The 14,272-nt window shown below is 40.0% G+C and overlaps 1 protein-coding gene across 2 annotated transcripts in view; it reads right to left on the bottom strand.

Annotated features, from left to right (window-relative positions):
• The window catches only part of LOC134358262 (vinculin), a 265,439-nt gene that overhangs the window by 176,597 nt on the left and 74,570 nt on the right, over window positions 1–14,272 (bottom strand). For both annotated transcript variants that reach the window (XM_063070279.1, XM_063070278.1), the window contains exon 2: window positions 12,525–12,595. In XM_063070279.1, coding sequence (XP_062926349.1) covers window positions 12,525–12,595 — 71 coding nt within the window. The remainder of the gene's footprint in view (window positions 1–12,524; window positions 12,596–14,272) is intronic.

The raw sequence follows: 14,272 nt of genomic DNA, 5'->3' as shown, positions 1-14,272 counted from the left end.
TCGAGAGGTAATGTTACAGCTATATAGGACCCTGGTCAGACCCCACTTGGAGTACTGTGCTCGGTTCTGGTCACTTCACTACAGGAAGGATGTGGAAACAATAGAAAGGGTGCAGAGGAAATTTACAAGGATGTTGCCTGGATTGGGGAGCATGCCTTATGAGAATAGGTTGCGTGAACTCGGCCTTTTCTCCTTGGAGTGACGGAGGATGAGAGGTGACCTGATAGAGGTGTACAAGATGATGAGAAGCATTGATCATGTGGATAAGTCAGAGGCTTTTTCCTAGAGCTGAAATGGCTAACACAAGAGAGCAGTTTTAAGGTGGTGAGTGCGTGGAATAAGCTGCCAGTGATGGTGTTGGAGGCGGATGCGATAGGGTCTTTTCACAGACTCCTGGATAGGTATATGGAGCTTAGAAAAATAAGAGGGCTATGGGCAACCCCAATGATTAGTACATGTTCGGCACAGCATTGTGGGCTGAAGGGCCTGTATTGTGCTGTAGGTTTTCTATGTATGTTTCTAGCTTGAGTTTTTTTATTCTGCTGCATCAATTTGGAGTAACAATTATTATCAATGACATTAAACAATCTTGAATCAATCTCTGCCTGAAATATACCCAATGACTTGGTCTTCAAAGCCTTTTGTGGCAACAAATTCTACAGATTCACCACCCTCTGGCAAGAAATTCCATCTCGGGTTCCGGTGATGTTATCGTCCAGAATGGCAGCTTAAAATAATAGCTCCTCCAGAAAAGCGCTTATTTTGCCCCGTTAATCCACCAAATACATGATTTCTCGAAAATATCTGAACTGGTAAGGGAGGGCAAGAATGGGAAAAGGAATGGAGATATAAAAAAGCATCACTGCAGAGCTTGTGGACAAGAGGATTGCAACCAGCAGCTCTCCTACGCAAATGCATGGTAGCGAGGCTGATGCTGGGTGTCGTTCAGGCAAAGCGGCAAATTTAGCAAAAATTCTGGGAGATACGGGAATTCCAAAAAGACAAAAACAGCAACTAAATGATATCAGGTCAAAGCTCACCAATGTTAATCAAAAAAATAGCAGTCGCAGAGACATGCTATTAAAAAGGTGGAAGATCGCGTTCAAAACATGGAATGGATATTATATAAGATGATAAAAGTGTTAAATCAACAGGAAAATAAGCTACTCGACCAACAAGGAAGGTCATGACATAAGATTATCAGGATATATAATGTTTCCGAAGGAGCGGAGGGGTTGTCTATGGTGGAGTTTGTAGAAAAGTTACTATGGGACATGTTGGAGATTCCCTCGACTATGGAACTTGAAATTGAGAGTGCACACTGCACGCTCGCCCCAAGGCCTTCTGGAGACAGGGAAGATAAGCCACGTTCAATAGTAATCAGATTCCTTCGGTACAAAACCATAGCAGAGATTCTACGCAAGGCTTGGGGAAAGAAGAAGGTATTTCTGAAAGGGAAATTAATATATTTTGATCAAGATTACCCCCCCCCCCAGCGGTTGTGCAGAAACGCAAGGAATATTCTGAAGCGAAGCGAGTATTAAAGCAAAGAAAGATTAGATTCCAGACTCCGTACCCTGCTAAACTGCGAGTGTTTTATGAAGACTGGACGCAACTGTATCAGACAGTGGAAGAGGCAACTGCAGATATGAAGGACAGAGGGTTGCCCGTCAGTGTGATCAAACAGAGGGAAAGCCTGGCTGAGCAGCTATCCCGCTCTGCTTGGGAAATAGTGAGAGAATTGAGGAAGCAGGGGATGGGAGGAGGGCGAGAGAAGAAGATCAGGAAGAGACTGAGTTTTCAGAATATAGCCCTCACCCCTTCCAGAAGAGCCATAAGGTCTGACTAATTTCAAAAGTGTTGATAAGCTAAACAGAAGCAAAAATAGATGGTGCTATATTTATCTCAAGAAGCACATATAACAATGTGGATTTTATACTACATTATTTTACTTTTTATTCATTCACTCCTTTTTCCCCACCTAAATGAGTGTGTGTGTGTGTATATATACACACACATACACAAGGCAGGAATACACAGCTAAGTCTTTTCTGTGTAATGGAATTTCAATTACATTTATGGGTACTGCAGTGGGGGCCCTCAACTCACAGGTACGAGAGGCTATCCCCCACGGCTAGACATTTCCTCTAGCTCAACTCAAGGTCATCTAGTAGAGACCTCAGCCTTGGAATCACACCTTCATTACATTTTTTCTCATTCGAGTTTCTTGATCTTAGTTGTTCAGGGAGTAGATCGATTAAGTTTTATTCTGCTAATTTCAATGATATACTGACAGATAAATACACATGGCTAAGGTCAAAGTAAAATTCATTTATTTTAGTGTCAATGGGCTGTTAAATCCAATCAAACACAGTAAAATTCTATCAAAAATGAAGAAAGAACAAGCCCATGTAGTATATTTACAGGAAACTCACTTAAGTGATAACGAGCATGGAAAACCAAAGAGAATGGGCTTCACTAAATTTGTTTTTCTCCTCATATAGATCAGTACATAGGAGAGGAGTTGCTATTCTCATCTCAAGCAAGCTAATTTCAAAAAAGCATCCGAAATGGGAGATAAGGAGGGCAGGTATATTCTGGTAAGGGGGAATATAGACGGAAATCCAGTTATTCTATTGAATATATACGCACCCTCAGGAAGTGATATTAGTTTCTTCCAGAAAATTACTAATATTATGGGAACGGAAACAGAAGGTCTCTTGGTATGCGGGGGAAGACTTAAATTTATAATTACAATCAAAGTTAGACGCTTCCTTTTTTTGTAATTTATTTTTTTTATTGAAGTTCATCATCAAACAAACATTTCCATAAGATGTATTGCAGATATTGTACATATATATCATATAATCATATTTGCCACAAATCTCCACATATTTATCTGAGGTATACACCTATAGAAAAGAGAGGAAAGAAAGAACAAGCAAAAGGAGAAAACTATGTACAAGTAGGGAGTAATCCTTTTTTACAACATATTCATTGATTTGTGAGAATAAAATCAGGCCTTTGAGTAGGGAGTAATCCTTCTTTTTTACAACATATTCATTGATTTGTGAGAATAAAATCAGGCCTTTGAGGTGTTATGTAGTTGAACCATTTTTCCCAGTATGAATCAAATTGTTCCAACTAATGATTAACAGATGCTGTTATCTTCTCCATTTTGTAAATGTCCATTGTAATTTCCATCCATACACTTAAAGTTGGGCTCTCCTGTGATAACCATTTCCTGGTAAGGGTCTTTTTACCAGCCACCAGCAGTATATTCATTAAATATTTATCTTTTCAACCATTCTTGAGGAACATACCCAAAATATATGGTCTTACTTTCTAAGGGTACAGTATTTCACTTTTGAAAATGTCTTGTAAGGCATTATGTATCCCACTCCAGTAGTCTTTGATAACGGGGCATTCCCAGATGATAATGGTTTGCGTTTTGATTTCCACAATTTCTCCAGCAAACAGGGAGGTTACTATCATGATGGGATTTCTGAGAAGGTGTAATAAAATATTTTATCAAGTTTTTCCATCCAAACTCCCTCCATTTCTGTGAACTGGTACTCTTCCGTTGATACCTTCATACTATTGTCCATTCTTCCTCAGCTATAATTATCCCTCCTTCCTTCTCCCATTTTGTTTTAATGTATGAAGACAAATGTGTTGTAAGATTTGACAAACCCTTGTACACGCTTGAAATGATTCTACTACCGTTATCTGAATTATACGCTTTTCTAAACAGCTCTATCAAATATGTACTTGCCTTAGTTACATTTTTAACCCTCCTATGAACATACTGTCACATCTGCAAATACCAATAAAAGTCTTGTTTTTCTAATAAGTGTTTCCCTTTAAGCATTTCAAAACTGAACAGTGTTCCTTCTTTCATTGTATTGCAAAGAACTGCTATTCCTTTAGCTGTCCAGTCCTTAAATCTAGCAACCAGTTTATTCGGCGTAAAATCCGAGTCATATGCACACCATTTAAGAATTGCAATATCTCCCTCTAGTTTATATTCTCTTATAATAGTTTTCCATATTTTAAGAGTCCATTTCACTGATGGATTATATATGTACCTTTGTAGGCTGTTATCAGCCAAAATTGCCTGTCTGGGGATGGGAAGTATCCCCTCCTCAATGTTTTTCCATTGAGCTTCATATGATGGGTTGCACCAACATATCACAGCTCTCAACTGTGCTGCAAAATAATAATCTCTAAGCGAAGGTAGGCCCCATCCCCCCTTTTCCTTGGTTAATTGCAAAGTTTTGAGATGAACTCTAGGCCTTTTACCTTGCCATATATATCTTGACAACATTTTGTTCCATTAATTGAATTGATTCTGATTAATCTCGATTGGTAGGGTCCGAAAGAGATATAGTAGTCTGGGCAATATATTCATTTTAATAGATTCAATCCTTAAACTGAGACTAAAAAATTAGGTTCCATCTTGTTATATCTTCCTTAATTTTTTTAATATATAGGCTGATAATTGCATTCTGATAATTTTGCCAAATCTTTTGGCACAATGACGCCCAAATATTTGAAAGACCCTGTTTGCCATGCCCAAGGATATCTACTTTCAATGAAAATGAGTTAATTCCTGTTTTACTCCCCACCCTGAACTGGACTCTAAAAAAGGCACAAATGCCACCCAGCTGGAAGGAGGCGATAATCTCAGCTATACTGAAAGAAGGCAAGGATAAAATGGAATGTGGGCCATTTAGACCAATATCTGTTCTTAATGTAGACTATAGATTATTTACCTCCATCATGGCCAAACGATTAGAAGAGTTTCTACCCACACTGATACATAATGATCAGACAGGTTTTATACAATAACGCCAAACACAAGACAATATATGAAGGACACTTTACATTATGGATCATATACAAAAAAATAAAATTGAAGCAATAGTGATAAGTGTGGACGCTGAAAAGGCATTTCATTCGGTTAACTGGAATTTTCTTTACAGTTTTACATAGATTTGGTTTACATGACAATTATTAAAACTATACAAGCACTATATGACAACCCTACTGCTAGGATTAAAATCAATACATATTTATCAAATAGTTTTACCCCAGAAAGGGGCACGAGACAGGGTTGTGCACGGTCACTGCTACTCTTCGCATTATATCTGGAACCATTAGCTCAATACATCAGACAAAATGAAGATATCAGGGGAATTACTATTAAAGGGACAGAGTATAAATTGGCTTGTTACACAGATGACATTTTGATCTATCTAGGGCAACCTCTTACTCTTATTTACTCTTTACCTAAATTGATGCAATCCTTTGAACAATATGGTCAATTATCAAGATCAACATAGATAAAACCCAGTCAATTTCATAGAACTATAGCCCACCAAGAGAAATTGAAGGTAGATATCCCTAGGCATGGCAAACAGAGTCTTTCAAATATTTGGGCATCATTATGCCAAAAGATTTGGCAAAATTATCAGAATGCAATTATCCACCTATATATAAAAAAATTAAGGAAGATATAACAAGATGGAACCTAATTCCCTTTTTTGTCTCAGTTCAAGGATTGAATCCATTAAAATGAATATATTGCCCAGACTATTATATCTCTTTCAGACCCTACCAATAGAGATTAACAAAAATCAATTCAATGAATGGAACAAAATATTATCAAGATATATATGGCAAGGTAAAAGGCCTAGGGTTCATCTCAAAACTTAGCAATTAGCCGAAGAAAAGGGGGGATAGGGCCTACCTTCTCTTTGAGATTATTATTTTGCAGCACAGTTGAGAGCTGTGATATACTGGTGGTGCAACCTATCATATGACGCTCAATGGAAAAACATTGAGGGGATACTTTCCATCCCCATACAGGCAATTTTGACTGATAACAACCTATAAAGTTACATAAATACTATTGATAACCCATGGGTGAAATGGACTCTTAAAATATGGAAAACTATTATAAAAGAATATAAACTAGAGACAGACATTGCAATTCTTAAATGGTGTGCATATGACTCGGATTTTATGCTGAATAAACTGGATGCTAGATTTAAGGACTGGACAGCTAAAGGAATAACAGTTCTTTGCAATACAATGAAAGAAGGAACACTGTTCAATTTTGAAATGCTTAAACAGAAACACCCATTAGAAAAACAAGACTTTTATCGGTATTTACAGATGCGACAGTATGTTCATAGGAGGGTTAAAAATATAACCAAGGCAAGTACATGTTTGATAGCTATTTAGAAACGCATACAATTCAGATAATAGTAGTAGAATAATTTCAAGCGTGTATAAGGGTATGTCAAATCTTAAAACACATTTGACTTCACACATTGAAACAAAACCAGTTAGACCAGTTAGTCTGACATCAGTGGTGGGGAAGATGCTGGAGTCAATTTTAAAGGATGAAATAGCGGCACACTTGGATAGCAGTAACAGGATGGGTCCGAGTCAGCGTGGATTTACAAAGGGGAAATCATGCTCAACTAATCTGGAATTTTTTGAGGAGGTAACTATGAAAATGGACAAGGGAGAGCCAGTGGATATAGTTTACCTGGACTTTCAGAAAGCCTTTGATAAGGTCCCACACAGTGACTAGTGGGGTACCGCAAGGCTCGGTGCTGGGACCGCAGCTATTTACAATATACATTAATGATTTAGAAGAATGGAATAAAAGTAACATTAGCAAATTTGCAGATGACACAAAGCTGGGTGGCAGTGTGAAATGTGCGGAGGATGTTGAGATAATGCAGGATGACTTGGACAGGTAGGGTGAGTGCACAGAAGCATGGCAGATGCAATTTAATGTGGATAAGAGTGAGGTTATCCACTTTGGTGGCAAGAACAGGAAGGCAGATTACTATTTGAATGGTGTCTAGTGTGCATGCGCCGGTCATGCATGCAGCCTGTTACAGCTGTTCTGACTAAGCTTTTCTTACTTTTTTCTTCTTACTTTTTTAACTTAGGTTATTTGTTGTATTTTTTTCCACCGTAACACGTTGAAGCTGCACCCTCTCTAACATGCTGGTGGAGAGAGTTTTATTTGGGTTTTTAGCGCTGGAAATAGTTACATGCGGACACGTCTCATTAGTGGGGCAGCAGTATGGTCCCATTGTTTATTCCAGGGACCAGCTGATTGTGCTTATGCCGGCCGGCTTAGCAAACGGAGTGGCGGACACCCCAGCTGAATTCTGGAGGAAAACACAGAGAGGCTGCAGAGCAGGATCAAAAAGGCGAGGAAAGAGGACCGGGTCGAGACAACAGAGACTTGTGGAGAAAAGGAGTTCTCCACTTGGACTGCACGTGGACATACCCGACCAAAACTTTTCCATGGAGGGCTTCCAGACTGTTCGGGCTGACCAGAAGTGCACTGGTAAGCATAAAGGAGTTGGGGGCTTGCTGTTCCGGTTAACAACGGATGGTGCAATTCTGGTCATATTACGATTGAGGAACGTGTTTGTAGACCGGATATTGAACCTTTTGCTGTTGGACACCGGCCAGATTCCACCAAGATACAACACTGGGCGTCATCGGAGGTTGTTCCTGCCTGTGGCCATCGAACTTTGCAGCTCCTCCCATGGAGGGTCAGACACCCTGAGCCAATAGGCTGGTCCTGGACTTATTTCCATCTGGCATAGTTTGTATATTGTTGTTTGATTGTTTGTGGTTTTTGTATTTCTATATTTATGCTCTATTCTTGGTTGGTGCAGCTGTAACGAAACTCAGTTTCCCTCAGGATCAATAAAGTATGTCTATGTCAAGTTAGGAAAAGGGGAAGTACAACAAGATCTTGGTGTCCTTGTTCATCAGTCACTGAAAGTAAGCATGCAGGTACAGCAGACAGTGAAGAAAGCTAATGGCATGTTGGCCTTCACAACAAGGGGAGTTGAGTATAGGAGCAAAGAGGTCCTTCTGCAGTTGTACAGGGCCCTGGTGAGATCACACGTGGAGTATTGTGTACAGTTTTGGTCCCCAAATTTGAGGAAGGACATTCTTGCTATTGAGGGAGTGCATCGGAGGTTCACGCGGTTAATTCCCGGGATGGTGGGACTGTCATGTTGAAAGATTGGAGCGACTGGGCTTGTATACACTGGAATTTAGAAGGATGAGAGGGGAGCTGATTAAAACATAAGATTATTAAGGGATTAGACATGCTAGAGGCAGGAAACATGTTCCCGATGTTGGGGGAGTCCAGAACCAGAGGCCACAGTTTAAGAATAAGGGGTAGGCCATTTAGAACGGAGTTGAGGAAAAACTTTTTCACACAGAGAGTTGTGGATCTCTGGAATGCTCTGCCTCAGAAGGCAGTGGAGGCCAATTCTCTGGATGCTTTCAAGAAAGAGTTAGATAGAGCTCTTAATGATAGTGGAGTCAAGGGATATGGGGAGAAGGCAGGAACGGGGTACTGATTGTGGATGATCAGCCATGGTCACAGTGAATGACGGTGCTGGCTCGAAGGGCCGAGTGGCCTACTCCTGCACCTATTGTCTATTGTCTAAAATGGGAGAAAGAAGGAGGCATAATTACATCTGAGGAAGAATGGACAATAATATGGAGGTATCAATGGAAGTTTACCAGTTCACAGAAATGGAGGGAGTTTGGATGGATAAACTTGATAAGGTATTTTATTACACCCTCTCAGAAATCCCATCATGATAGTAACCTCCCTGTTTGCTGGAGAAATTGTGGAAATCAAAATGCAAACCATTATCATATTTTCTGGGAATGCCCCGTTATCAAAGACTACTGGAGTGGGATACACAATGCCCTACAAGACATCTTTAAATGTGAAATACCCTTAGAAAGTAAGACCATATATTTTGGGTATATACCTCAAGAATGGTTGAAAAGACATAAATATTTAATGAATATACTGCTAGTGGCTGGTAAAAAGACCCTTACCAGGAAATGGTTATCACAGGAGATCCCAACTTTAAATGTATGGATGGAAATTACAATGGACATTTACAAAATGGAGAAGATAACAGCATCTGTTAATCATAAGTTGGAACAATTTGATTCATACTGGGAAAAATGGCTTAACTACATAACACCTCATAGGCCTGATTTTATTCTCACAAGTCAATGAATATGTTGTAAAAAAAAGATCACTCCCTGCTCTGTACATAATTTTCTTCTTTCTTTCCTCTCGTTTCTATAAGTGTATCTCTCAGATAAATATTATGTGGAGATTTGTGACAAATATGATTATATGATATATATGTATAGTATCTGAAATACATCTCATGGAAATGTTTGTTTGTTGATGAACTTCTATAAAAAATAAATGACAAAAAAAAAGGAAGGGAGAATATAACTACAGCTGTGAAGATCCTTGCTGCACGTGGTGGCACTGTGATCTCTGTCTCGGAGGCAGAAGTTGCTCTAGCTTTAAAGAGGGTGAACCTTCACAAGGCAGAAGACCCTGATGGAGTACCTGGTAAGGCTTTGAAAACTTGCGCCAACCAACTGGCAGGAGTTTTCCAGGACATTTTCAACCTCTCATTGCTACGGGTGGAAGTTCCCACTTGCTTCAAAAAGGCAAAAATTATACCAGTGCCCAATAAGAATAATGTGAGCTGCCTTAATGACTATCGCCCAGTAGCACTCATATCTACAGTGATGAAATGGTTTGAGAGGTTGGTCATGACTAGACTCAGCTCTTGCCTCAGCAAGGACTTGGACCCACTGCAGTTTGCCTATTGGCATAATAGGTCAATGGCAGATGCAATCCCAATGGTTCTTCACATGTCTTTAGATAACCTGGACAATACAAACACCTATGTCAGGATGCTGTTCATCAACTATACCTGAGCATGTAACCCCACCATTCTCACAATCCTTATTGATAAGTTATAGAACCTGGGCCTCTGTACCTCCCTTTGCAGTTGGATCCTCGTCTTCCTCACCAGAAGACCACAATTTGTGTGGATTGGTGATAAATATCTCCTCCTTGCTGACGATCCACACCCTTGCACCTCAGGAGCGTGTGCTTAGCCCACTGTTCTACTCTCTACTGTAACATCCTGGAAAAGGTTTCACTGCTAATGTAATGGTCTTTCTGTAGAAAGTGTGTTTGGGTTATGGTTAGAGATAACAGGCGCTTTGGAATGTGAGCCACCCAATGACGGGAGGGTGTTTTCATGCCATGTGCCTGACACCAGGGTGATCTGGGTCTTTTGTTTGGCAGAAGATGGAGCGAAATTGCCAGAGCGGGCCATGATCTAACGAAAGCCAGGGAGACCGAAGGAGGATTGGCGAAGGGGAAACAGTGAGCCACAACTTGTGCACGTTAGACTGTTTCATTAAAATGGGCCCTTTACTTTTTTTTGCTTTTTACTCACTATCCCTGTAGTCAAATTAAGAATTATAACGCTAAATTGTTAATTGTATGCATTTTCTTGTCTGTTATTTTGTGGTACTTATTTGTAACAGGGTAACTAATCATGCAGCATCCACACAAACAGGGGGTTTTGGGTTGGACTCGCATCTCAATCTCATACGTTTGGTAGGGCCAGAGATTGACTTCCCTGGACTTATGCAGCTGACAGACCTGAGTGTTGCATTATATAGCCATCACTGTGCGGCTGGGCATAGCTCAAATACTATCTGTAAATTTGCTGATGATACAACCTTTGTTGGTAGAATCGCAGATGGAGACGAGAGGGGCGTACAGGAGCAAGATGTACCAACCAGCAGAGTGGTGTGACAGCAACAACCTTGCACTCAATGTCAGTAGGATGAAAGAGCTGATTGTGGACTTCAGGAAGGGCAAGACAAAGGAACACAAACCAATCTTCGGAGGGATCAAGTGGAGAGAGTGAGCAGTTTCTAGGTGTCAAGATCTGAGGACCTAACCTGGTCCCAACATAACAATGCAGCTATAAAGGCGGCAAAACAGTGTCTATACTTCATTAGGAGTTTGAAAAGATTTGGAATGTCAACAAAAACACTCAAACTTCTACAGGTGTACCGTGGAGAGCATTCTGACAGGCTGCATCACTGTCTAGTATGGGGAGGGGGGGGGCTACTGCACACGACCAAAAGAAACCGCAGAGGTTCGTAAGTTTAGTCGGCTCTATCCTAGGTATTAGCCTACAAAGTACCCACAACACCTTCAAGGAGTGGCATCTCAGAAAAGCAGCGTCCATTATTAAGGACTCCCCAGCAATCAGAGCATGTCCTTTTCTCATTGTTACCATCAGGTAGGAGGTACAGAAGCCTGAAGGCACACACTTAACGACTCAGGAACAGCTTCTTCCCCTCTGCCATCTGATTCCTAAATGAGCATTGAACTGGTGAACACTACCTCACTTCATTAATATATATTATTTGTTTTTCCATGATTTTTAATCTATTCAATATACATATACTGTAATTTATTTAACTTCCGTATTAATGTATTGCATTTTACTGCTGCTAAGTTAACAAATTTCACAACACATGCCAGTGATAATAAACCTGATTCTGATCTGGAGGATGTACATAAGAATTCTGGGTAGGAGGAGCGTTTGATGGCTCAGGACCTGCTCTTGCTGAGGTTTAGAAGAATGGTGGGGGTGGGGGCGGGCGGGGGAAGCTCATTGACACTTATCGAATATTGAAAGATCTGTGCAGAGTAGATGTGGAAAGGATGTTTCCTACAGTGGATGAGTCTAGGACCAGAGGGCACAGTGTTAGATTAGAGGGATGTCCATTTAAAATAGATGAGCAGGAATTTCTTTAGCCAGTGGGCAATGAATCTGCAGAATTTGTTGCCACAGGCAGTTGTGGAGGCAAAGTAACTGAGTACATTTAAAACGGAGGTTGATAGTTTCTTGATTAGTCAGGGTGTCAAAGGTTATGGGGAGAAGGCAGGAAATGGGGTTGCGAGACAATAGATGGGCTGAATGGCCTAATTCTGCTCCTATGCCTTATGGTTTCACTCAGAGCATGGTGAAGGTGTGGAGAGTTATCAAGCTATATTGAGTAATGCTATGAAATGCTTTGGGCAGAGAAAAAAAAAGTACAGAGAGTGTTGTTGTTGTTGTGTGGTCTCTCGGTAACTTAAGGGTTCCTTTCCTGAGAATAGTCTACAAGTAGAAATTATCTATTTTCTCTAGCTATGCATGTGTTATTACATGCACTTACTATAATTCTTTCATTTCATTGAATAATGTCCTTAATGCTGTCAATAATTGAACTAGTGTAATATATACTGTATCCAGTACATATTTTACTAGGCTGAAAAATGTTTTAAAATATGGGGAAGAATTTGCATAATATCAGATTTCTGAGAGTCTTATCACTTGTAACCCAGTGAGCCATCTTAGAGAGGGGTGAAAAGTACATGGATAAAGTAGAAACAGCATTATTCTTGGAAAAATCTTCAACTATTTTCCAGTGTGGAAAAATCCATAACAGTTAAACCTACAACAAGTATAAAACCTATTAATGCAAGCGTTAATATCAGTTACATAAAACATGGATAAGCAGTTATTCTGCGAACTTATCTTGACTAAATGTAAACCCATACTTACTTAATGAAGGCTGGTGGCATATCTCTCTTCATAACTTGGTCTTCTGTAGTCTGTACAGTTTCTTTGCCAACCTGAAATCAATATATAGGCACTTGTAAATATTACAAATACATTTATAACTACGTTTAATTTCAACAGACATGCAATATTGTAAACATTCATAAAGACAATTCATAATTTCAGGCACACCTTAGCAAATCAATCTATCTGTAATGATATTGACTATGTTATTTCAAAATCCATCCACTGACAATTCCATTGGGCTGTCTTGACCATGGATGTTGCATCCCAGCTGTCTATGACACGCAAGCCAGTATGCAAACCAAGGCAGTATGATATGAAGTGCAAGCCGTTGCCCATTGCTGCTGTTGATATCCTGGATTATTACAACTTTTACCAAAAAGAATGAATATTAAATCCAACTGGTGAATAAATGAAAAGCCCAGTATATACATTACCTTGGAGAAATAAATGTAAAAGAGATAAGATGAAGAGAAATGTGTTATTTTGTGTCAAATCACATCAGCGAGGATTGTGCTGTGAAGCCCACAAGTATCGTCATGCTTCTGATACAAACTTAGCATGCCCACAACTTACTAACTCTATCCCATACGTCTTGGCAAAATGTGGGAGAAAACTGGAGCACAAAGAGGAAACCCAATTGGTCACAGGAAGAACATTCAAACTCCTTAGACAGCAGCAGGAATTGAACCTGATATTATAGCCGGTACTACAAAGCATTGCACTATCACTACCCTTATAGCAAATGCAGCAAAGAAAAAGATTGTGCAGTTAGTGTGTAGATGTGGCGATACGAGAGTGATGAGCTGGTGAGGCAGAAAAGAAATGTAGCTTTTTGTGACTTTTTTGCAACAATCCATGCCCATTTTTAACAGCAATACAAGCTTGAGATTTAGCATTTTATTGGGTTACAGACTATTTAATTAAGATGACAAAACCAATAATAAAACATTTCCAGCTAAATCAGAAATGAGCAAGGGTACAACAAAGAACATAGAAGATGATCCAGCGATGATGTCTGCATTGACTAAACCCAATACTAAAACAAAATGGAACATCTGTTCCGTATCTAGTATATAACCTTCTGTTCCCTGTTGCTATCTTCTCTGCTTCCATCACTTTCCGACTGTGTTCCCACTGTTGTGTTAAAAAAAAACACTTGCCTCATAAATCTCCTTTAAATTTCCCCATACACACCTTAAAGCTATGCCCTACATTTAACTTATCCACCCTAGAAAGAAGAATACAATAATCTACCCTGCCTCTGCCGCTCAGAACTTTCTATCAGAGTGCCCCTCAGACCATCAATCCAAGTTTCTCCAAACCCTCTTTACAGCTAACACTCTCTAATACAGATACACCACTTCTGCACCCTCTCCGAAGTCTCCATATCCATCTTGTACTGACACAACTAAAACTGCACACAGTACTTCAAATATGGCCTGACCAAAGTTTTACACACCTGCAATGCGACTTCCTTGCTTTTATAGTCAACACCTCAACTGTTGAAGACAAGCATGGCAGATGCCTTCTTTACCATTGTATCTACTTGTGTTGCCAGGAAGCCATGAACTTGCAGCCCAAGATTCTGGTGGCCACCCATTTCTACTCAGCTTCCTATTCTGACAAGTCAGTCCATGGCTTCTTCTGCTGTCTTGATGAAGCCACACTCAGGTTGGAACAGCAACATCTCACCTTCCAGCTGTGTAGCCTCCAACCAGATGGCA

The sequence above is a fragment of the Mobula hypostoma genome, chromosome 18, assembly GCF_963921235.1.
Source record: "Mobula hypostoma chromosome 18, sMobHyp1.1, whole genome shotgun sequence".
Taxonomy (NCBI): domain Eukaryota; kingdom Metazoa; phylum Chordata; class Chondrichthyes; order Myliobatiformes; family Myliobatidae; genus Mobula; species Mobula hypostoma.
Note: the sequence above shows the minus strand (reverse complement) of the source record. Positions and strands in the feature narration are given on the sequence as shown.